Raw genomic sequence first — 25,056 nt, 5'->3', positions numbered from 1 at the left:
CATCCATCTTTTAAAGGCTGCCTAGCGCATGCGCACCCGGGGATGATGTGGCTGTGTCATACATAGATGACGGAGCTCACACATATGTGCAAGGGCTCACGCAGCTGTGTCATACGTAGATGATGCAACCATGCTGCTCGTGGGTCATGGGGGAATCTTAAAAGATTTCCAGGGCCATTAGACACTTCTGCCTGAGGGCTTGTCTGCACATGTGTGGCCCTGGAACCCAGAAGTGTCAGCCATTTTGTGTGGCTGTATCATTACAATGCTCACTATAATAAATAATCTAGCTTCTGTCTTTTAGGCGTGTTGTGCACTTAGACTCCACTCTGTATGTAGGGAAAAATGAGTAGAACGTGTAGTTGGTAAGAATTCATAAAGTGTGCTTTTTCTTGCTCTTGATGTCTTAAAATTAAATATTTGTCTTTTTATTTGGCACTGTGAAAAAAAATGATTGAGGAGAGAGGGAATCATTAATGGTGTGGAAAACATTGTATCCTGAGGGGGATTTAATTCTAATTCTAGCTTTGTTTCTGTGATAAAATACTTGATTTTAGAAAAGCAGCTTGAAGAGAAAGGGGTTTTATTCAGCTTACAACCTAGGTTGTACTTTTTCATAGCAGGGAAGTCCCATGGCAGGAGCCCCTAAAGCTGGTCAGAGCACAGTCACAGTCAAGAGCAGGGAGAAATGTATGCATGAGAATTGCTTATGTTCAGTTTGGTTTTTCCCCTCTTAGGAAGATCAGGACCTCAGTCACTGAGAATGATGCCACCTATAATGTATCTCATAAACTTGATTAAGATCATGCCCTGAAGACATTCCCAAAGGCCAAGCCATTGTCAACAGTCCCTCTCTAGGTCTCCTTCCCTGAGATCGATCCTAGGTCATCCAGCTTACAGAGCTAACCATCACCAAATGATATCAGAGTCTTTTACATAAATGAGTTTTGTAAGTAAGTGTCGGGAGAACACATTTTTCTTTTCTTCCACTCCTCTTTATTTATTTATTTTTTTGAGACAGGGTTCATTTGTGTAGCCCTGGCTGTCCTGGAACTCACTATGTAGACCAGGCTGGTTTCACACTCAGAGTGTCTGCCTCTGCCTCCAGAGTGCTTGCATTAAAGGCATGTGCCACCCCCACTTGGCTGAGAGTTAAGTTTCATGTTGATTCTAAACTAATAAGAGTTCAAGAACTAATAAGAGTTTTTGTTCTTTCATGTGATGAGTTGAGAGTATTCTGTAGAAAGTTTAGATTAATCTCTAATGGTCTTGGAAAAAATGCACATTTCTGAATGTTTTTTTCTTCCTCTGATATTCTTTAAAACTACAAGAGTGTTAATAAAGGTACAAATTTTAGTGTTTACGTTGATGAAAGATAAGGTAGAAAGTTTTAAAAATTTCACAGAGAGAAAGAATCATTTATCCAAGAACCTCACTCTTCATGCTTTTTCGTTTGAAGGGTTCTGGCCCTTCCCGTCTGAACCCATGATTTCGTTTGAAGGGTTCTGGTCCTTCCCATCTGAACCCATGATTTCGTTTGAAGGGTTCTGGCCCTTCCCATCTGAACCCATGATTTCGTTTGAAGGGTTCTGGCCCTTCCCATCTGAACCCATGATTTCGTTTGAAGGGTTCTGGCCCTTCCCATCTGAACCCATGATTTCGTTTGAAGGGTTTTGACCCTTCCCATCTGAACCCATGATTCTCTCCTTGATGCTCCGGGATTTAAAGAGGGAACAGAATTGTAATTCTGTTTTTCCATTTTGTCACCTTTTCTTCCACTGTGACCAGAAGGGAGTTTTCTCCTGGGCTGTGCTATTTATTTTGAAGGAAAGGGGACATTTTTTGTGGACTGAGAATGTCTGTTCTTTTGCTACAATAACTAAGGTAATTGGTTGTGTTCAGAGTTAGTGTGGTTACATAGCTACATGAACATGCTGCCTTCCACTCTTTTCAGGGTGTAAATAACTTTGTACAGTACAAGTTTAGTCACTTGCCATCAAAAGAGAGGCAGACAACAGTTGAGCTGGCCAAGATGTTTCTGAACCGAATCAACTACTGGCACCTGGAAGCTCCATCACAGCGGAGACTACGATCTCCCAATGATGACATCTCTGGATACAAGGAGAACTACACAAGGTAATTGAGCTGAGGTACTGCACCCTGGCTCCAAACATGAAATCACTGTTTGCCTCTGCAGGAAAGGGTTGCCCAGTTATTATGGTGACTCCACCAACTCGTAGAACATGTCTATGTTGTTTAATTTTCAAGTTCTTAGTTTGCTTTTTAAATTCAATTTTCTCTCTCTCTCTCTCTCTCTCTCTCTCTCTCTCTCTCTCTCTCTCTCTCTCTCTGTCTGCCACGTAACTTGTGTGGAGGTCAGAGAGCAGGTTGTAGGAATTCGTTCTCTCGTCTACTATGTGATACAGAGGGATGTAACTGAGTCCTCAGGTTTGGTGGCATGCACTGCTACCCAGTGAGCCATTCCACTGACTCTGTATTTTGAATATATTAAACTAAATAAGGTTAACTTGTACTTTTTTATTTCTTCAATGTTTCTACTATCTAATTTAAAATAACTACATGAGCTGGTTGCATATGTCTTTAATTCCAACACTTGATAGGCAGAAGCAGGTCCATCTATTAGAAGACCAGTCTGGTTTAAATTAGTGAGTTTCAGGTCAATCAGAGCTATACAACGAGACTTTGTCTCAAAGGAAAAAGATACATGAACTAATACATAGCTTGTATTTTTTTTTTTTTAAATTTAACCTTTTTGTATTAAGTTTAATGAGAAGAATACAAAATCACACAACAAACTGAACCAACAAGACATGAAAGATAAATTAGAAAACAAACAATTTGGCACATTCATTATACAAAATATAAAGACCTATATTTATCTTCATTTTAAACAGCAGTGGCCAATATTATCCATTTTTATTTCTTTTCATGATATTCCTACTGTGTGTGTTTGACACAGGATGCATGTAGCCCAGGTAACCCTGGATTCTCTGTATACCCCAGACTGGTTTTTAACATAGGATCCTCTGCTCAGTGTCATGAAATCTGAGATTGCAGGTATGCATTACCAAGCCTGTCTTTCTCGTTCTTAAGGAAGAAAATTATTGTTTAATCAATAAAAAAAGGACCCCCCCAAAGCAAATAGTTAAAGGAACAGATTTGTGTGTGTACACCTGTGATTCTATGCACTCAGCAGAGGCGGAATGACTGGGAACAAAATAAAACGAGGTCTGGTGGCACGCAGATTTTATCACAGCACTCAGGAAGCAGAGGCAGTCAGATCTTTGAGTTCAAGTCCAGGCTTATCTATACAGTGAGTCCAGGACAGCCAGGGCTATATAGAAAAGACCTGTCTCCAAAAATCAGTCAGTCAGTCAAACAAACAAACAAACAAACAAACAGACAGAAATAAATAAAATAAAGTAGTAGTATAGGGTAGCATTTGGGAACTATCATGAAACATGTAGCACCTATTAATAGATACTTATGAAATAGCAAAAAGAAAAAGTGGGTTTTGAGTGGACTCTGTCTCTCTGAGCTGTTGGCCAGTCTCTTTCCTGATACTCAGTTTCTTCTTCTGTGAAGTTGTATTTTGTGGGAAGTTTGCACTGCTGTCTGGCACAAAACAGATGCAGGGAATTTTTTTTTACCCCCCCCCCCCATGCAGTTCTGTCTAAAACACAGTCTGTCAATGTGGGGTTGTGTAGCTGAAAATAGACAAGAGTAATGAACAATTGAACAAGAGTTCTTCGGCAGCACAAACACTTCAACTGGAACGACACAGAGATGAACATGGCTGCTGCGCAAGGACACACAAATTCATGAAGCAGTCCGTGTTTTTATCTCAGTTCCCCATGGTCTCCTAAAGATGCTATTGCTCCCAGACAGCAGTGAGTAATTCAAATAACATAATGCTCACATTCCCAAGCTGTGGGGTGGGTGGTTTTTGGTCATTTGATGGATATTGGCCATTGTTTGGGAGGGAGAAGTGGTCACAAGTTTTTATTGATTAGGGTCAGGGAGGTGCTAGGATACTAAACGAAGGAAATTAGATTCAGGGATCTCATTCTGATAAGAAAAAGGGGGATATATGGAAATGATAGGATAAAAGGGGAAGTTATTGAATCTACTTTCAAACTAAAAAAAAAACAACTACTAGTCTCAAATATTTTACATTATGGGTTTTTGTAAATTGACACAAATTTAGGGTTATTTTTGTTATACTGTATATGTTTCTACTCTTCTTTAAGATATTTCTGTATATTGATACAAATTTAAGGCAATTTTTTTTACAATGTATGTATTTTTCTATTCTTGTTAAGGTATTGTACCCATGCAACTAATTTAAAAATGTAAAGTTCTAGTCCTTGAAAGCTTGTAAGGATAATAAAGAAAAGTTAACAGTTATCTATGACAGTCAAACTTGTAGTCACATTAGGTATTTTTTCATGGTTAAACTGTTATACTGTAGGTAGATAGATGGTCTTCAAACATTTCAGAGACATACAGAATATGACATTTAAAATGCTTTAAATAATCTAAGTCTTTTCATGATAGAGAGACATGTCTGGTCCTAGCAGCACCAGTCTACTTCATAAAAGGATGATGTGTATCAAAGAACCTCCATATGGAGGTTTTTTTTTTCCCCATTGTGACAAAGGTAGTCATTTAGGCAAGAAATCGCCCTTGCCTTGACTGCTGACAGCATACTGTACAAACTGGAGAGGCAGGACATAAAGGAATAAGACTGCTGAACTTTGCCAAGACAAGGTGCGACAGTCTTTCAAAATTCCTGCTTCACAAAAAAGTCTGACAGATATTCTGTGCCTGTAAGCCGAAGTTGGATGCCCCACCATTGCAGATGAAACTTGGGTAACTGTCCAGGAAGCCAACTATTTCCATAATTTCTACCATTTTCAAAGTTGCTTGCTTTGCACTTCTTGTTTGCTGAATTAATATCACATCCTTCTTGGGTCTTTGATAGGTGAAGATGAAATAGTTGTTATAGTTACAGTTTTCTTTGTTACCAAATCAAATTCAATATGGAAACTTACAAAAGATGTGTAAAGTATATAAATTTGAGAGACATAAATGCTTAAATTGTTTTTCTAAGAAAATGTTTTGAGGTCTAAAAAAATAAAGTAGTTTTTGAGATGTTAATGCAAATTAGGATAAAAAGTGAATTTTTCAAGGTACAAAACTTTGGACTCACCAAGATAGGATAGATAATAGAAACTTTTCTCTGAATTTTCCATATGCAGATGAACTGGACATTCTGAATGTAAGTCTTATCTGATAATTGTTCTTATTGTTTATAGTTTTATTATATTAGAGTTAAAAACCTTTCCTTTTTGTTTAGACAAAAAGGGAGAAATGTTGTGAAATAAACTTTGTGTACACTGTGAAGATGTGTCTTTGCCAAGGCACTTTCTGATTGGTTTAATGAAAAGCTGAATGGCCAATAGCTGTGCGGGAAGAGGTTAGGTGGGACTTCCAGACACCGGAGAAGAACAGGAGATGAATCTAGGTGCAGGAGAGAAGTCAGAGAACACAGAGAGGGAACAGGAGGTACAAGATGAAAGAGAGGTAAAATACCATGAGGCACAATGTAAATGCTAGTGGGACAAATCTAAGGTTTAGGTTGAGCTTTCATAATTAATAGTAAGTCTCAGTGTCATTTTTTTGGTAGGCTGGTGGCCCAAGAAAAAAATCTGTTTACAGTGAGTGTTTGAATGAGACCTTTGAGGCTATTATGGCATCTGATAGAAACAGCAGAAGAAGGTAGATGCACTTACCACCCTGCTTATTCTATCATGCCCTTTGATTAAGATAGGAAGCAGGGAGAAGAACCCAGCAAAGTTGGGGAAATTAAAGTAAAGAAACTCATACTTATGGACATACCATTAACATGAAAATGAGGCAAAAATAGGATTTTCTGCTGTTAATATTGGGCTTAGAGATGAAGGTACTTGTCCCAGAGCTAAACTGTAAGGCTTTATTCAATAAAAACAATTAAAAAAAAAAAACAGCCTGAGGTAATGCACACTTATAATCTTAGTCCTCAGGATTTAAAGCCAGGAGGGTCAGGAGTTCAAAGTCAGATTGAGCTACAGGAGAACCTACCACAAAATTCAAACTCAATAAAGCAGATTTAACAGTATTTCTTGTTACTATTTTGAATAAAAGAAAAAGTACTGCAAGTTTTAAATTATAATTTAGCCAGTTGTGGTGGCATGCTCCTTTAATCCCAATACTTGGGAGGTAGAGGTCGGTGGGTCTTTGAGTTTGAAGTCATTCTATTCTATATAACTAGTTCCAGGCCAATCAGGACTACAAAGAGAAACCTTATCTCAAAAACAAACAATAAAAGCTTTTATTATAAGTATAAACTTTTATAATTATATAAGTCTTTGTAGCAGAAATGCCACCTTCTTAGAATGTCAGCTGCCTTTAATGTGCTTTAGACCTAAGTCAGCACCCCTCACTTTCAGACATGAACCCCAGATGGTGCATTCTTTTAACCCCAGCTCTCAGGAGCCTGGAACAGGAGGCTTCTGAGTTCAAGGACAGCCTGCAGGAGACTGATTCACAGAGGGGTTGAGATAAGAGATAGAATATTTAAATAAGTTTTACTCTTTATCAGAAGTATAGCCATATAATCCAGGCTTGGTGGTACACATCTTTAATTCCAGAATTTCAGTAGCAGAGGCAGGTGGATCTCTGTGAATTCGAGGCTAGTCTAGTCTATAAAGTGAGTTCCAGAACAGTCAGGACTGTTACACAGAGAAACTATGTCTCAATAAACAAACAAACAAATAAAATCAACCAAAACAAAAAAGTATTGCCATCTATCTATATGATCAATATGGAAAATTACCAGATAATGCGATTAAAATAGTGCTAGGGTTATGAAGTGCACTATCAAGCCTGGTTTATGCAGTGTTGAGGACTGAATCCTGGGCATGCATGCAAGGCAAGCACTGTCCCGACTGGGTTACAACTCCAGCACTGTTTTCTTGTCTTTTAATGTTAAATCTTAAATAGTGTCAGGATAGTCAAAGTTGCATGGAGTGGGACTTCTGATTACCAACGTTTGTGACCAGGTAGCTCCTGTGTTTATATTTTCTTAATTAGTTATTTAGCTGGCTTCTTCTTATTTCCAGATACTTTTCCTGTTTTAGTTATGGTTTTATTGCTGTGAAGAGACACTGTGACCACTGTAACTCTTATAAAGCAAAACATTTAATTGGGGCTTACAGTTCAGAGGTTTAGTTCATTATTATGATGGGAAACATGGCAGTGTGCAGACTGACGTGGTACTGGAGGAGCTGAGAATTCTATGAGAGAGTTCTTGATCCATAGGCATCAGCAAAGAGACTGAGCCACACTATGCCTCAAAGCCTGTCTGACAGTGCCACTCACTATGGGCCAAGTATTCAAACATAGGAATCTATGGAGGCCATTTTTAGTCAAACCACCACACTTGCCATTAAGTGAGCACAATTAACGCCCAATAATATTGACTTCAAAACAGATGAATTTTGGAATTACAGAATAAGTAATGCTTTTTTGTAACAAGGTCACTTTCAATAATGAGTAAAATTCAAAATAATATTTGCACATGAAGTATTAAGAGAGAAGGTTGAAAAGAAACAGAAGTAACATATATAAGGTTTTAAGATTGTGAATCTAAGGCCGGGCGGTGGACCTGACACCTTCACAGACATATATGCAGGCAAAACACCAATGCAAATAAAAATAAAACCTTTAAAAAAAGAAAGCATTCTGCTTCTGAGCTACATCCCAATCCATATTTTGTGCCAGGCGGTGGTGGCGCATGCCTTTAATCCCAGCACTTGGGAGGCAGAGGCAGGCGAATCTCTGTGAGTTCGAGACCAGCCTGGTCTACAAGAGCTAGTTCCGGGACAGGCTCCAAAACCACAGAGAAACCCTGTCTCGAAAAACAAAAACAAAAAACAAAAAAAAAACCAATCTGTATTTTGTATACATACTTCCTTTTTAAATTTTTTAAAAAATTAAGTACTTTATACTATTAAAATATCTTGCACCTATCAAATGGTTTATAGAAAAGAGTCATTTCCAACTCTATAATTAGGCAAGGTCATTTTGGCCATGTACATGTGATATTATGTGCATTTTTCAGATGCTTACTCTGACTTCACACGGACAGTGAAGGAATATACCACACAACACATCCAGCTATGGTGCATTTGGACTTCAGTGACTCAAGCAGCCACATTTCCCTTGTTGTTCAATGAGTTAGGTACGGAGTCTCTGTCCTGGCCCACAGAAGCATCCCTGCTGGCCTGCAGGAATTCTGGGGCTCAATCTTTAATACTCATCTACTTTAGCATCCAGAGTACTAGGTTTATAGGCTATAACTCATGGACTATAATCTCAATATAAACACAGATTACAATCTGTACCTTAGAAAATCACTCCATAGAAAATCCAGTAATTAGCTGTTATTTGTCCCTGTTTTATAGGCAAAAGGGGGCACTGAACAGTGTAATATTTCCATGTAGGCAGTCAGGTGGTAAAGTGTTGACTGAGGTTTCTGTCCTGCCCGGTTCCTCAATCGTTAAATCTCAAAGAAATCACACAGAGGTCTACATTAATCATAAACTGGTTGGTCCATTAGCTCAGGCTTCTTATTAACTCTTATAACTTATTTTAGCCCATTATTCTTGTCTATGTTAACCAAATGGCTCGGTACCTTTTTCAGTGAGGCAGTCACGTCTTGCTTCTTCTGTAGCCGGGTCACAACTGTAGAGGAATGGGCTTCCTTCTTCCCAGAATTCTCCTGTTCTCTTTGACCTGCCTCTACTTCCTGTCTGCTTATCCCGCCTATACTTCCTGCCTGGCTACTGGCCAATCAGTGTTTATTTAAAATATGATTGACTTGGAATCATAGGAGGTATATACGGGCCATCTGGTCTCATCCCAGGCTCACTACCTGGTAGTGATCTTGTTGGCTGTCATCATAGGCCTATTCAACTAAGCTCCATTGCCTAGCAGGTCTCTGTGACTGGGTGTTTTGGATGACTGGGACTTGGTGGCCCACTGATGGCACTTGTCTCCTCTTCTTACAGGTGGTTGTGCTACTGTAATGTACCACAGTTCTGTGACAGCCTACCTCGGTACGAAACCACAAAGGTGTTTGGGAGAACATTGCTTCGCTCAGTCTTTACCATCATGAGACGACAACTCCTGGAGCAAGCCAGACAGGAGAAAGACAAGCTGCCTCTTGAGAAACGCACACTCATCCTCACACATTTCCCAAAGTAAGGGGGTCTGCTTGTGGGGTTTTGCTTTATCCTGGTCTGAGGTTGTGGAGAACATGCCAAAGTCTACTTAAGTACTAAAATCATGCACATCAGGGAAAGTGTCTGGAGAGGAAGAAGACTTTCAGTTCCCAAATTTTTCTGCTTTTCATACAGCAAGCCTGTACTTACTTTGTTTTTATTTGTTCATAGTTTTTGAGACCCTAGCTGTCTTTAAACTCACTATATGGACCAGGCTGGCATTAAACTCACAGATATCTGCCTGCCCCAACCTCCTGAATGCTGGGGTTAAAGGTATATACCACCACTTCTGTCTTAGTTAGGGTTTCTAGTGCTGTGAAGAGACACTATGACCATAGAAACTCATAAAGGAAAGTGTTTAATTGGGGCTGGCTTACAGTTTCAGAGCTTTAGTCTATTATCATTGTGGTAAGAAGCATGGCAGCATGCAGGTAGATATGGTGCTGGAGAAGGAGCTGAGAGTTCTCATCTTTACCCTCAGGTAGAAGCAACAGTGCACCACAGTGAGTGTAGCTTGAGCATAGGAGACCTCAAAACCTGTCCCCATACTTCTTCCAACAAAGTGACACCACTCCAACAAAGCCAAGCCTGCTAATAGTGTCACTGCCTTTGGGATCCATTTTCTTTCATAACACCCATAACGTCTGACTAGCACTTGTTAAGTTAATCACATTTCTTTGACAATTTCTTTTTTTTTTTAATATTTATTTATTTATTATGTATACAATATTCTGTCTGTGTGTATGCCTGCAGGCCAGAGAAGGCACCAGACCCCATTACAGATGGTTGTGAGCCACCATGTGGTTGCTGGGAACTGAACTCAGGACCTTTGGAAGAGCAGGCAATGCTCTTAACCTCTGAGCCATCTCTCCAGCCCCCTTGACAATTTCTTATATGTATATGATGCACTTTTATTGCTCTGACCTCTACTCTCTTTTATTGCACACCCCTCTTCTATACTAATTTATTTTCCATATTCACATATTCTTGTTTAGTTGTGTCCTTCTATGTTCTTTTAAGACTGTCTGTGTGACCATGGGGTTGAAACTATCCATTGTATTCTGTGGGTTCACCAGTGGACACACAACTGAAGCCAATGTCTCCTCACCCCCAGCATCTGTCAGTACCAATAGTTTTTGTGACTGACTGGAGAGAGGGCCAGTCTTGTGCAGTCACAGCCTTTATATGGCTCTATGCATTTCAGCTACCACAGTGTTAAAGATGGATGAGAGAGAGCATGTAGGTGCTGTTTCTGTCCATTCCGGGGGTGCAGAAGAACCTAGGTAATCCTCTCTGAGCCCTGGTAAAGTTCACCCTATGAAAAGTAAGCTGCCAGCTGGGCGGTGGTGGCGCACGCCTTTAATCCCAGCACTCAGGAGGCAGAGGCAGGCGGATCTCTGTGAGTTCGAGACCAGCCTGGTCTACAAGAGCTAGTTCCAGGACAGGCTCCAAAACCACAGAGAAACCCTGTCTCGAAAAACCAAAAAAAAAAAAAAAAAAAAAAAGGCAAGCTGCTAGAGCTGGGGAGGAAGCTTCCTCCTCTGAATTGTTGCTTCGAGAATGCACACTCTCTGTGACTCTTGGATCTTGCTTTGCTGGATGTATAATCTTTCAGAAAATATGTTAAAGAAAAGGAAATTTGGGCTGGGCGGTGGTAGTGGACGCCTTTAATCCCAACACTTGGGAGGCAGAGGCAGGCGGATCTCTGTGAGTTTGAGGCCAGCCTGGTCTATGCTTTTTCCAGGACAAGCTCCAAAGCCACAGAGAAACCTGTCTCGAAAAACCAAAAAAAAAAAAAAAAAAAAGGAAATTCAAGTGCTACATTCTGGACCTTGAGGCCATAAGAATTTTGTTTCCCCAAACCTCAGGCCTTACACATTGGGTATGTAGTCTGCCAGTGAGATCCATCCTCAGGTTAGAACCCTGAGTCTAGTCTAGGAAAGAGGATGTCTACTGGAGAGGAACTAAGTGTGGCTGAAGCTCATGGCTTGTTGAGCAAGGACCGCAATACATGAGTGAGACGGTTGGGTTTTAGGGGGTGGATGGAAATTTTTTTAAAAAGTAATTCTGCCTAGGTTGGAAAAAAGTAAAGCTTCGAGAGCCACGAGGAATGACGAGCATGTTTCCCCCTGTCCTATGAGGAGTAACACACCCTTCCTCTTGGACTGAAAACTCCCCATTTGGAACACACTAGGGGAGGCAATTTTGTATTCTTTGATCAAAGATTATTGAAATTTTGCTTTTGGGAAACTAGTATTTGGATTTCTTTGATTTTTAATTATGTGTACACATCTGCATGTGGTCTGTGTATGTAAGCATGAATAGCTGAGAAGACCAGAGGTGCTTGGTTTGGCTAGAGCTGGAATTGTAGGCAGTTGTGAGTACTTGATGTGGGTTCTGGGAATTGAATTTGACTCTTCTTTACAAGAGCAATATATTTTCTTAATTGCTGAACCTTATGTTTAGCCACAGAAAAACTGAATTTTTATTATCAAGATATTGTTATTGAATTACCAAGTTTGTGTTTCAGGAAAGATGTTAACAGTTCTTGGGTTTTTTAATTATTTTTTTTAAATATTTATTTATTAGGTATACAATATTTTGTCTGTGTGTATGCCTGCAGGCCAGAAGAGGGCACCAGACCCCATTACAGATGGTTGTTAGCCACCATGTGGTTGCTGGGAATTGAAATCAGGGCCTTTGGAAGAGCAGGCAATGCTCTTAACTTCTTTTTTCTTTCTTTCTTTTTTTATTTTTGAGACAGGGTTTCTCTGTAGCTTTTTGGTTCCTGTCCTGGAACTAGCTCTTGTAGACCAGGCTGGCCTTGAATTCACAGATCCGCCTGCCTCTGCTTCCTGAGTGCTGGGATTAAAGGTGTGCGCCACCACCGCCTGACTTGCTCTTAACTTCTGAGCCATCGCTCCAGCCCCTTCTTGGGTTTTTTGTTTTGTTTTGTTTTTTTAAAATATTTATTTATTTATTATGTATACAATATTCTGTCTGTGTGTATGCCTACAGACCAGAAGAGGGCACCAGACCCCATTACAGATGGTTGTGAGCCACCATGTGGTTGCTGGGAATTGAAATCAGGGCCTTTGGAAGAGCAGGCAATGCTCTTAACCTCTGAGCCATCTTTTTAGTCCAACAGTTCTTGTTTTGAGACAAGATCTCAGTCTGTAGTCTAGGCTAGCTTTGAACTCAGAGTTTTTCTCTACATAAGCCAGCCTTCGTAGTGGTGGGATTACAGGTGTTTATCTCCAAATCTGGCTCTAAACATACTTTTCTAAAATTTAAGAATAAGTTAGGTACTGAGTTGGGAGATAGGGATCAACTAAATTGAAATGTGTCAAAACCGTATGTGGGAACCTGTTACTTTGTAAGCTGATTTGAAAAATAAAAATAAGGGAGAAAAAAAAAATTCACTAAGCAGAAAGGATCAAGGACTGGGGATGTCCCTCAATGACAGAGTTTTTATCTCCTGGGGGTTTTATCCCCAACATTACATGTGCTTATATGCTCAAGTGCACACACACACACATGCACACATACAACAACAACAATAGAGATCTTTTTCTGATTAAGATGACAGAACTCTCCTTGACTGTTGGATCCGAATCCAAAGGCTAACGAAGGAAATGCTGTGGCTAGTGATGAAAGGCTTGAACCAAGTACTCAACATTTACAGTATCAACTTCTTCTAAGATGGGATGAAGGCATGCTCAGCAGGAAGCAAAATTCCAGCCATTAAATGTATAGGATTCCAGACAAACATCTAAGTTGCATGCTACCCCAGCTAGAAAGTGTGTGGTTCTGATTATGCAGCATCACAGAGGTCATGTCTCAGGCTCTGAAAGCTCCTTCCCTCCACCTTAAAGCCATCTCACACTTAATGTTTCTAATTTGCCACGTAAGGAGTGTTCTGCCTCCAGAGGGTAGCGGTCTGTCTCTGTCAAGGGACATAGAGGGAACCAGAGCCCCATACCTGTTGTAGTGCTAATGGAGAAATTTAATTACTTTGTATAGTGGCAGTTTTATTAGTTTGTATAATGACAGTAAAATTATTTTTGCTCTTTGTAGATGTTTGCTACTTATAGTGTGTTGTTCGCTCAGCTCACAGTTCTGGCATGTCTGTGTGCTGAGCTGAGAAATCAATGCTGCTCTTTTTCCTTCTTCTGTTAGTAATGGTAAAAATACCACTCACAGCCAGGCGGTGGTGACACACGCCTTTAATCCCAGCACTCGGGAGGTAGAGGCAGGTGGATCTCTGTGAGTTCGAGACCAGCCTGGTCTATAAGAGCTAGTTCCAGGACAGGCTCCAAAACCACAGAGAAACCCTGTCTCGAAAAACCAAAAAAAAAAAAAAAACAAAAAAACAAAAAACCACTCACATCTTTCAAATCTCTTTTCTCAGCACATGACAACATTGGAGGCTGTTGGGGTTTATACATATAGTTTTGACTGTTAACCCAGGTGCATTTGAACTTGACCATATATGCCAGGTGGAGATCTAGAACCTATTTCACCTGTAGAACCTATTTCTCTGGTTTGTCCCTAAATTTCATACCCTTCTTCCTATCTTTATATGTTGCCTTTTCTTTCATCGCTTACATTTATTTATTTATTTAAATTTCTTTATCTCTCATGTATTACATCTCCAGTTTCCCTCCTTCCAAACCTCCCAGTTTTCCCTTTCCTCCATATTATTTATTTCTTGAAACAGAGTCTAACTATCTAGCCTTGATTTCTTGCTGGTCTGGAACTTTCTATGTAGACCAGGCTGCCTTGAACTTACAGAGATCCACCTGCCTCTGCCTCCCAAGTGTTGTGATGAAAGGCTTATACCCAGCTGTTATTGATTTTGCAGTTCTGAGACTGAATTTAAGGCTTCTTCATACATGTTAGCCATATTCCTAGCCTTTCCCCCTTTCCCTCCTTTTTCCTTTTGTGTGTGTGGAAAAAAGTAATGTGGTAACATTGGGGTATCTTGCTTTTGACCTCCAAAACTTGAGATATATTTATAGTGGGCTGAGGAGTGAGTACAGTACTCACCATCGGTCTCAACTCACACCCTGCCGTTTGGTAGTCAAGGGTGCACCTTACGTGTTTCCATGGGTGCAGTGCATTCTATTTATAGTAACTAAGCACATCAATACCTCACAACACTGCCAAGTAGTAAGAGATGTGTTCAGATGCGCAGGAGATATGTAACTCACAGCGTGATCCGTTATTCAGAATGAAGTTCCAGAAGCTACAGAAGCAGTGCAGGTAGGTACCTAGTCAGGACACAACAGCATTGGTGGCGATGATACCAATGACAGCTACATAGAGAGCTGGCATCTTCTGGGAGGCTCACCGAGGATGCATCTGGTCAGTGTATTATTACTCTGTAGCCAGTGTCCTACCAAGTGAGGCAGGAGTAAAAGGAGAGGTTTGTAGAAACACCTTCCTCTATTTCAGTAGACAGAAATGGCCATCTGAAATCATCACTCGAGTCTTAATTCCAGTATATATTATTATGTCCTAGGGTGGTTGCTACAAGTGACTGAGGCTTTTTGATTCTGGTAACAAAGGTTTATTTTTATCTATTTAAAATGTTTTTATTTTATTTTGTTTTATTTTATTTGTGTGGATGTTTTGCCTGAGTTTCTTTTTGTGTACCTTGTGCATGCATGGTACCCATGGAAGTCGGAAGAGGGCATCAGATCTTCTGAAACTGACATTATAGATGTTTGTGAGCCACCATGTAGGTGCTCAGAATTAACCACCGAGCCATTTTTCCTACCTATATGTTTTAATTAAAAATATTGTCATTGTTTCTTTGAGAATTTCATGTATTTTGATTACATCCATCCCCACCAACTCCTCCCAGATCCACCCCTACCTCTCTACTACCCTTTATGTCCTCTTTTGTCTTTAAATGACCCATCAAGTCCAATTTGTCCTGCCCTTATACTTTTCTGTTTGTTTTTTTGTTTGTTTGTTTGATACAGGGTTTCTCTGTAGCTTTGAAGCCTGTCCTGGAGCTAGCTCTTGTAGAGATCTGCCTGCCTCTGCAGGGATTAAAGGCATGTGCCACCACTGCCCAACACCCCTTATACTTTTATTGTGGGACTATCTACTGGAGCTTGGTGTACCAGGAGATACACCCTTAAAACTGACTTTCCCTTTCCCAGAAGCCATCAACTGTCAAATGACCTTTCAGCTGGGGTGGAGACTTGTGAGAGCCCTGACCTCTCTCCAGCCTGAAATCCTGACTGCCTTGATGTAGCCAGAGTGCAGTTATACTGTCAAGTCCAGAAGACAGGGTATTGCTTTACTGCCTCAGTCCTCAGTCTTTCTGACATCTAGTGCTTACTTCCTTCTTGTTCCCTCCTCTAAGATGGTCTCTGAGCCTTGGGGAATACTTGCCAGGCCTCCTTAGCCTCATTCCCCAGGGAAAGGTGAGTCGGCTATCTGCCCATTCTGCAGCCCCACAACACAGGACAATCAGACACGAAAGGGGTCAAGTCAAAGCAGGAACTCAGTTTACTACTGTGAGCGTCAGCTTATATAGGTTACGTGACATCGTGTGATGTGGGGGTTCCTCCAGCTAGTAAGAGACAGCCAAGCCCTGACTAGAGGGGCATCTACCTAGATTTTACTGTCTCATCCTCAGCAGCTTTGAGACTATCCCTCAAACTCGAGCCAGGCTTTTCTCTGTCCTACAGGCCTCGAGGTACAGGCCCTGAACTTGAGCCAGGCTTTTCTCTGTCCTACAGGCCTCAAAGTACAGGTCCTGAGATAATTTTGGCCCAACAAATACTTAATAATTTTTAGAAGGTTACTCTTGTTTTTTGTTGTAGTTTTTTGTTTGTTTGTTTTGATTTTTTTTTTTTTTTTTTTTTTTTTTTGTGTGTGTGCCTAGGTTTCTGTCCATGTTGGAAGAAGAAGTGTATAGTCAAAACTCTCCTATCTGGGATCAGGATTTTCTGTCAGCCTCTTCCAGAACCAGCCCACTAGGAATCCAAACAGGTACCTTTCCTTTTACATAAATCGGAGAGCAACCAGGAAGATCAAGTCACAGTGTTAGCTGTTATTCCCTTTGCATTTATTCGAGTTTCTCATAAGGAAATGGATGCTTAGAGCCAATAAGTCTTGTATATGCATCACCCTACCTCACGTTATGGTGCTGTGTCTTGGTTGACGGGCAGCACAGGCGCAAACACAAACCAAGCAGGTGCAGCCACATTAAGAACAGGAAATCTTCGTTTGCGTAGTCCAGTTAGTGGAGGATCAAATTCCAGGAAGCTCAGCTCTGTCATGAAATGCTGGCCTTTTGAAGATACTTATTCTATTAGCAATTGTATTTATTTTCTTTTTCTGTTGATGTAATAAAATGCTTTGACAAAAAGCAATCTAGGAGATAAGGGTTTATTTTGGCTTGTAATTCCAGAGGAATAAGTCTATCATGACCAGGAAACCGTGCAACAGGTAGGGGAAGGCATGGTGGCAGACACAGGAAGCTGGCTGATCACATTTCGTCATCACACAGAAAGGCAAGAGAGAGAAAAACAGGGGTCGGGCTATAAAATATCAAAGCCTTGTTCCAGTGAGGGTACTTCCTCCATCAAAGGTCCACTTCGTAATGATTCTATCACTTCCCAAAACACCAGTCTTAACTAGAGACCAGTTGTTCAACTCCATGAGCCTATTGGGGACATTTTACTTTGTAACCACAAGAGCAGTCAGTAGTAAGCTATGCCCAGAAATCAGGCTTCAGTCTGTTTTTTTCAGCTGTGATATCTATTTTATGAAGAATGGTGGGATGGTGGGCAGAAGAAGGTGGTCCTGGTTTCAGTGTGTAAAGCACTTCTCAGTGTGACAGGTTGTCCTTGCTATTTTCTTTATCAGTGCCAAGTTCCTCTTTACAATACACTAGGAGTTTTGACAGACATATGCAGTTGGGGGTAAGCATTGCTGCTTAGTTTTTGGTGAAAGATCTCTGGAAAATATCTTTGTATGAAAACCCCTTTTACCTCTGCTGGATTAAATTCCTCCCCTTCTGGTCAGGTTATTGCCATAGCACTAGATAGACAAGGCAGAGGTTTTCTCTGTAGCTAAGGTTGTACCCTTAAGCTAGATCATACTTAAGCTAGACTCTGGTGGAACATGAAGCCAGTCAGAAGGGAGCCGTTTTTTCTTGCTGTAATTACAACGTGTTCTTTGTTGGGAAAGTGGAACGTGCTCACCTCCATTGCCATGTCTGCACACCCATGCTACAGTGATAAACGGCTGTCATCATGATGGTGCTGGGGTTCTGTTGGCTGCTCCAGTATGTCAGCTACTCCAGTGTCTTCTGAATCTCTAGAGCCTCTGTTTACATTGCTTCTCTATATTTTGAGATCCAGAAGCCTGTCTGCAACTTTACTCTTGAGCACATTCTGAGCCTCTTTTTATAGGTATAGAGGAAGGCATAATCTTTTCTTGTTTCTCAGACTAGCCTTAAACTCTTGGGCTCAAGCAACTTTCTGCCAAGTATCTGGGACTGCAGTTGCTGCTGTACCCCATTTTGTTGTGATTCAGTTGCCTACAGCTAGAAGTGTTGGGTTGGTGGCTTATTGTCACTAGGCTTGCTTATTCTATTGCCTGGCTTGGCTACTGAGAACATCTGCAGAATAAACCACTACTCCCAGGAAACCTTATTGAATGAACTCTTTGGGTACCTGTGCTAGAGAGTTACTGAGAATATTCACTACCTACCCCCTCTCACTTCTTTAGCTACAAATCAGTGGCATACCCAGGAAAGCGGCATACCACAATGTACAATGGAAACCACCAAATAAACCACAGTTTATTTGGAAATAAACCTCTGGTGTATAGAGCAGTTACCAATGGTGCTCAATACTACAAGGCAGTCTAGCCTTAGGATTTGACACACTTACAAGAAATAAGAATTGTTTCCCTCCAATTCACTTTTCATGTGTGTGTGCTCTCTGCCTACACACACACATACACACATACACACACACAGAGTGAGTGAGTGAGAGAGACAGACAGACACACACCCTTATTATATCCCTGCTATATCCATTTTTCTGTTGTTATGATATAACACCTTGACCAAAACCAACTTATAGAGGGAAGAGTTTATTTTGGCTTACGGTTTCGGAGGGCAAGAGTCCATCATTCCTGGGATGGAATGGAAGCTGGTGGCAGGAACAGAAAGCTGACCAATCATGTTTCATTTTTATAGGAAGCAGAGAAGGCAGGAAGGAAGTGGGGTGAGGCTGCAAGCTTCCAAAGCCTGCCTTTAGTGAAGTACTTTCTTCAGCAAAACCACACCTAAGTATTAAATAACCTCTCCAAACTGCACCGCCAGTCTTGGATGAAATATAAAAGAGCCCATGGGGAACTTTTTTCATTCAAACTACCACACCTACTGTATTATGTATTTTCTCAAAAATCAATACACAATTACAAATATTCCCACTTATGAACTCCTCTCAGAGCAAATCACATTTTCTTCTATAGAAACAGTGTTCTTGTTAAAGCCAATAAGTGTATCTGGATGCAGTGTTTTCTAGTGGATAGGCTGCCTATAATTTTGCCTCCTTTCTCAGTAAAAGAGCATGCTCATGGTTTCAATCACTGCTGGAGGCTGGGGATAAGGCTTGTGCACTTCTGTTGGCACGGGGCTTGCTTAATTGTTAATTTGGAGTCCCCGGCTTTCTTCACTTTTAGGAACATTCTCACGCGAACAACTTTCGGCTCTGTCAATAGCCCACCATTCTCCCCGCAAAGTTTAGCCTCCATACTCAGTCTTCCTTTAATTAGTTTTATCACAATGACTACCGCAGTGATTCATTTACTGAATGACTGATTAGATTTTTTTTAAAAAGAGCAAACATCCATCCTTCTTTACTTCCTGGTGTCCATCTTTATGAAAAGAGCTGCACATTCTTTACTCACTACTTTATCAGTGTGGGCTTGGATACATTCTACATCTGTTCAGTGATTTCTAATCCCTGACTCTCTAGTATCTTGACGCTCTGTGGCTTTACTTTAGCATGGCTTTTATGGTGCTGGGCAGTCGTAGGATGGCCTCGTCGTCTCATGTGTACTTGGCTTCATCTAACATCTGTTTTTCCTTCTCTTGGGGCAGTGATCAGTCCTCCTGTTACTGGGACAGCATCTTTCTGTACAAATGCCTCTTCCCATGAGCAGATCAATGGAGATAGAACAAGTCCTGGTTGCAGAGGTCCTTCTGGGCTTGAAGCAAACCCAGGTAAGCTATGGAGGGAGTAGATTGTGTAGCTCACACTGGGAACTCAGTTATCAGCAGAGTCCTGAACTACATTCAGACCCACTCACAGTTCTGTTCCCATGACTTTAATGGCTGGATGCCACTTTGCTTTAGACTTTGAGGATGTACTACTGTGTCATTAACAAACCCACAGTGCAGAACTGTTGCTATAAAAACTTGTACCGGGTGGTGATAGCACACACTTTTCAACCCAGAACTCAAGTGGCAGAAGCAGGTGGATCTCTCAGAGTTCGAGGCCAGCCTGGTCTACATGTCCAGTGCTACACAGAGAATCCCTGTTTCATTAAACTTAAAAACAAACAACCAACTTGCCATTACAGCACCCATGTGGTATGTCCTTTGGCAGTCATCGAGTCTCAGAACTCTGTGGTCTCATTTTGGGTTTGGCTTGGCTAAAGCACTTAATGGGAAACAACTTTCATCCATGTGTATCTCCTCCTTCTCTGGGGACGTTGCATTGCACACAGCATGTTCTTCTGGCAGTGGCATCACCTCAGGTTGGTTTGAGATACATGGTGCTGTCTTTAGGCAGCACTCCTTGTTGCTGCTCAGCCCACAGCCCTTATAGTGCACTTAAAAAAAAACTGTTTTCTGTCTGAAAACAAAGGAAATATTCAGTATCTTGAGATGGATGACTCATTCTGGCATCAAAAGAAATCAGATAGATACACATGGAGTCACAGTGGGGGAGAAATGAAGAATGTTCACATTCAATGTTCACATGCAAATCATGGGTTATGATTGCTAGTCAAATATCTGAAGACAGTCCTCACTAATCTCCAGAACCAACTTTCATAGATTTGGTAGAATTGGAACCAAGGCCATGTAGTGGATTGTACATACACTATGGTACCTTTTCTATAGACTATGTGCTTTATAGTACTCTGCTTTTTAAAGTTAGTGAGCATACAGTGTGGAAGTGTGCTTACTAGACTGCATACTGAAGGAACAAATTGTATTTGGACGTTGAAAAGCTACCCCTCCTCCTTTTTTAAAACAGGTAGTTCTGTGTATCTCTGCTGTCTTAGAAATTGCTTTGTAGACCAGGCTGGCCTCAAACTCACAGAGATATGCCTGCCTGTCTTTGCAGAGTTGAGATTAAAGGCATGCACCACTGTGCCTGACTTCAAGTTACTATTCCTATTTTTCATTTAGTTACTGGACTGGGGATGCGGCTCAATGGTAGAGTGCCAGTCTGGCACATATGAAGCCCTGGGATCTAGCCTCAACAAAAACACCACACACACACACACACACACACAGAGTTATAAAAAATAAGTGTAGGTTATAATAGTGAAAGAAAGTAAAAGTAAGATAGTAAAAGAAAAAAGCCAGAAAAACCAAGTGTGGGAATGGAAAGGAGAAAAGGTGATGACAAGCTGGGTAGGATACGCTGTAATCCACACATTTCGAGGCTGAAGAGGAGGCCTAGGATTTCAGGATTAATTTAGGTTACATAGTAAGTCAGCCTCCAGACAGGGTTACACGAGACGTGTTTACATGCCTTAAACAAAGGAAGAAAAAGAAAAACCTTCTATGTTTCACATTCCCAGGAGGAACACGGGAGAAAGCTCTCTGTTGGGGACCAGCCTCAACAAAAATACCACTTGCCAGGATAGGTGCATGGGGATTTAGAAAAATTAGTAAAGAATATGGAGATGCGTGAAAAATAATACAACAGAAAAGATAGGATAGTATCGGAAGGGAATGCATTTAATTTCCGATTGCTTAAAATACCCCTGGTCCCAAAAGTTAGGAGTAAGATAAAAAATTGCATTAACATGATACAAGGAAATGAAAAAATGAACAGACCAGTTAAAGATTGCAGGCTACAGTCACGGTTAAACATTCTGTTGCTAGAACAAAACCAGTCACACTCACACCCTAGACCAAAATCTTCTGTAGGCAAACCACTCCCTGGGTGGAATCCAATGTTACCTTCTTAAAGGAACTGGAACCTTAGTTGGATCTGTAGACTTTTCTTTGAGGTGGAAACATATCTACTTCTCTATACTGGAAATACAAGGTCTGGCTATTAGCCACACCTGTTGACAAAAACCTTGAGAGAGCAGAATTCTCTGGTCTGAATCTTAGTGGGATCTGTGTTTCTTCAATAACCTTGAAGAAATAGAGTTAAGTCCCAACTCTCTGACCTTTAGTCAAGGTCAATAGGCTCATATTTTTGGCCATCCACAGCTGTCTGTGCCTTTGCATATTTTCTGAGCCAGTGCTCTTGCTCTCCTTGTGAACTATCATTTTTATGATAAAATATTCCAATTCCCCCAAAGTTTACAACATGTGAGTGTTAAAGTGGGCCCATTTTATAATGAGAAAATTAACCATTTTAAAATTATTTTTAAATTTTTATTATTTTTCCTGTGTATGTGTGTGTGGTGTACATGTGAGTGTATGGAATACATATGGTATACTTGTGAGTGTGTGGCATATATGTGGTATAGGTGTGAGTGTGTGGTGCACATGTGGTATACATATGAGTGTGTGGCACACATGTGAGGGTGTATGGTATACGTGTGTGTGGTGCACATGTGAGGGTGTAAGGTATACATGTGAGTGTGAGTGGTACACATGTGAGGGTGTATGGTATATGTGTGTGTGTGTGTGTGTGTGTGTGTGTGTGTGTGGTACACATGTGTTATAAAAGGAGGAGTGGTCCGCTTCCCACCACCCGGCTCCCGGCTAGCTTTACTAGAAATTATTACACAGAAACTGTATTCATTTAAATACTGCCTGGCCCATTAGTTCTAACTTCTTATTGGCTAACTCTCACATATTGATCTAACCCATTTCTAATGATCTGTATTGCCACTTGACTGTGGCTTATCGGCATGAGTCTAACCAGCGTTGGTCTCGGACAGGAGAGCCATGGCATCTGCCTGACTCTGTTTTCTTTCTCCCAACATTCTGTTCGGTCTACTCGGCCTGTCTAAGCTGCTGTCCTATCAAAAGGCCAAGGCAGTCTCTTTATTTAACCAATGAAAGCAAAACATAAAAGACCCTCCTACATCATTTCCCCTTTTTCTGTTTAAACAAAAAGAGAAAGGCTTTCACTTTAACATAGTAAAATTACATATAACAAAACAGTTATCAAGCAAGAATTACAGTTCCAATATTTAGAGCTATTTTATCTTTTATCATAACTAAGGAAAACTGTAACTATCTATCAATTCTTCAATTCCATCAAAGACTCCAGAAGGATATAATATTACCTAAGTAAACAAGAAGTCCAAAACTCTAGAAATGACAGAGACATTTTGCTGCCTGGACAGTCACCCAAAGTACCTCTGTACCATTGGGGCATCCATGTTCGGCCTACAGGCCCATAGTATCCAGCAGACATTTCCATGAAGCAGGAAATTTCAAAGACAGTTCAGTCACTTTCTTTTGTGTCCTGCAGAATTCTCGCAGACTCTTTTATGAAACAGGAACCCCAAAGGATCATCTTACCTTTAGGCAAGTTCAGCAGTCCTCTCTCTGCGGGTTCTTCATGTCCAGTTTATGCAACAGTCCAGGCAAGAACAGTTTCTTGCCCAAATGGCTAACCAACTCCATAAGGAGCCTCTTCAATGCCCATCTTTCTCCTGAAGTAGCTGGTGCTTCCAGGAGCAGACGTGTCTCATTGCCATGAAAAGCCCTAAATTATTAAAACATTAAATGCCATATTCTGTAGTCTTTGAAAGAATGCCTATCTAACTGAAATATATCTCTATATATCTAGAAAATCTAACTAACATGACTATAAGCTTGACTATCATTGATGATTATCCATTAACAACCTATATTTCATAATTATACATTACATTTTTAAAATGAACTACACAATCACAATACCTTAATCAAGATCAGAAATACATATACATATAACAAAATTGACCTTAAAATCCATACCAATGCAAATTATTCATCTCTATATCATATCCCCCTTTAAATATAAAAGAACATTTATGAACAATATTTGGGCATATGGGCACAGTTTTTTCTCTCCAAACTTCTTCCTGCTATATAGGGACGCTTTTAATTAGGTCTTTCATGGTATAACCTGTGTGCTAGGTTCATCTCAGCCATAAGTTGAGTGAAGTAATTTTCTGAAAGTGTTCACAGCAACCTTTCAGGAGGGCATGGTCTATCATACCATACTGGGATAGAAGCAATACACAGGGTCTCATCTTCTGTGAAAAGAAAAGAAGAACCTCTTTTCGAAAGCATCATATCCTTAGACCCAGCAAGCAAGTTACAGCATTCTGCTCACAGACCACATTCAAATGCTCCATAGTCAGACCGCCTGCCTGAAACAGTCAGAGTTTGCCCTGGCAGGATGGCCCAGAAATCTGGCTGAGAAGGGTACCGAGCCATATGGCTAACATAGATAATAATAATGGGCTAATATAAGCTATAAGAGCTAATAAGAAGCCTGAGCCAAGGGGCCAATCAGTTTTATAACTTATGGAGATCTCTGTGTGATTTTCTTTGGGACTTGTTGGCTGTGGGGTACTGGGTGCTACAGATACCTCAACAAGCCGGCCTTCATGTTACACACATGTGAGGATGTAAGGTATACATGTGGGTGTGTCTGATACACATGTGAGGGTGTAAGGTATACATGTGTATATGTTGTGCACATGTGAGGGTGTAAGTTATACGTGTGTGTGGCACACATGTGAGGGTATAAGGTATACATGAGTATGTTGTGCATATGTGAGGGTATATGGTATACACGTGTGTGTGTGGTGCATATGTGAGGGTGTAAGGTATACATGTGAGTGTGTGTGGTACACATGTGAAGGTGTATGGTATGCATGTGAGTGTGTGGTACACATGTGAGGTTGTATGGTATACATGTGTGTGCTGCACATGTGAGGATGTGTGGTATACATGTGTGTGTGGTGCACGTGTGAGGATGTATGGTATACATGTGAGTGTGTGTGGTGCACATTTGATGGTGTATGGTATGCATGTGAGTGTGTGGTGCACATTTGAGGGTGTATGGTATGCATGTGAGTGTGTATGTTACACAAGTGTGTAGAGTTTCAAGGCTGATGTTAAAAATCTTCTTCCTGATGGAGGAAGGTCATTGGTTAATAAAGAAACTGCCTTGGCCCATTTGATAGGCCAGCCCTTAGGTGGGTGGAGTAAACAGTAAATGGTAGTGATGGCAGCACACACATTTAATCCCACCACTTGGGAGACAGAGACAGTTCGAGGCCAGTCTGGTCTATGGAGGGAGTTCCAGGACAGCCAGACAAGAAATACCTTGTCTCAGAAAACAATCACTTGAAACAAAAAGGTTATTCTTCCTTCATGCTCCACTTTATTGCTTGAGGCAGGGTCTCTCAGTTGACCCTAACACACACAGATAAAGGTTAGTCTAGTGTTTCAGCTTGCTGTAGA

At 40.8% G+C, this 25,056-nt stretch overlaps 1 protein-coding gene and 1 pseudogene across 2 annotated transcripts in view; both read left to right on the top strand.

Moving 5' to 3' along the window:
• Nucleotides 1-25,056, top strand: part of Kat2b (lysine acetyltransferase 2B) — a 121,127-nt gene that overhangs the window by 58,293 nt on the left and 37,778 nt on the right. For both annotated transcript variants that reach the window (XR_009058770.1, XM_057794843.1), the window contains exons 5-8: nucleotides 1,955-2,136; nucleotides 9,135-9,326; nucleotides 16,252-16,358; nucleotides 19,489-19,611. Coding sequence is in view for 1 of the 2 variants with exons in the window: in XM_057794843.1 (XP_057650826.1) it covers nucleotides 1,955-2,136; nucleotides 9,135-9,326; nucleotides 16,252-16,358; nucleotides 19,489-19,611 (604 nt within the window). In the remaining variant the exon portion in view is untranslated. The remainder of the gene's footprint in view (nucleotides 1-1,954; nucleotides 2,137-9,134; nucleotides 9,327-16,251; nucleotides 16,359-19,488; nucleotides 19,612-25,056) is intronic.
• Nucleotides 3,764-3,862, top strand: LOC130862478 (U6 spliceosomal RNA; annotated as a pseudogene).

Source organism: Chionomys nivalis, chromosome 19 (genome assembly GCF_950005125.1).
Source record: "Chionomys nivalis chromosome 19, mChiNiv1.1, whole genome shotgun sequence".
NCBI lineage: Eukaryota > Metazoa > Chordata > Mammalia > Rodentia > Cricetidae > Chionomys > Chionomys nivalis.
This window is presented reverse-complemented; position numbering and strand designations above follow the sequence as displayed.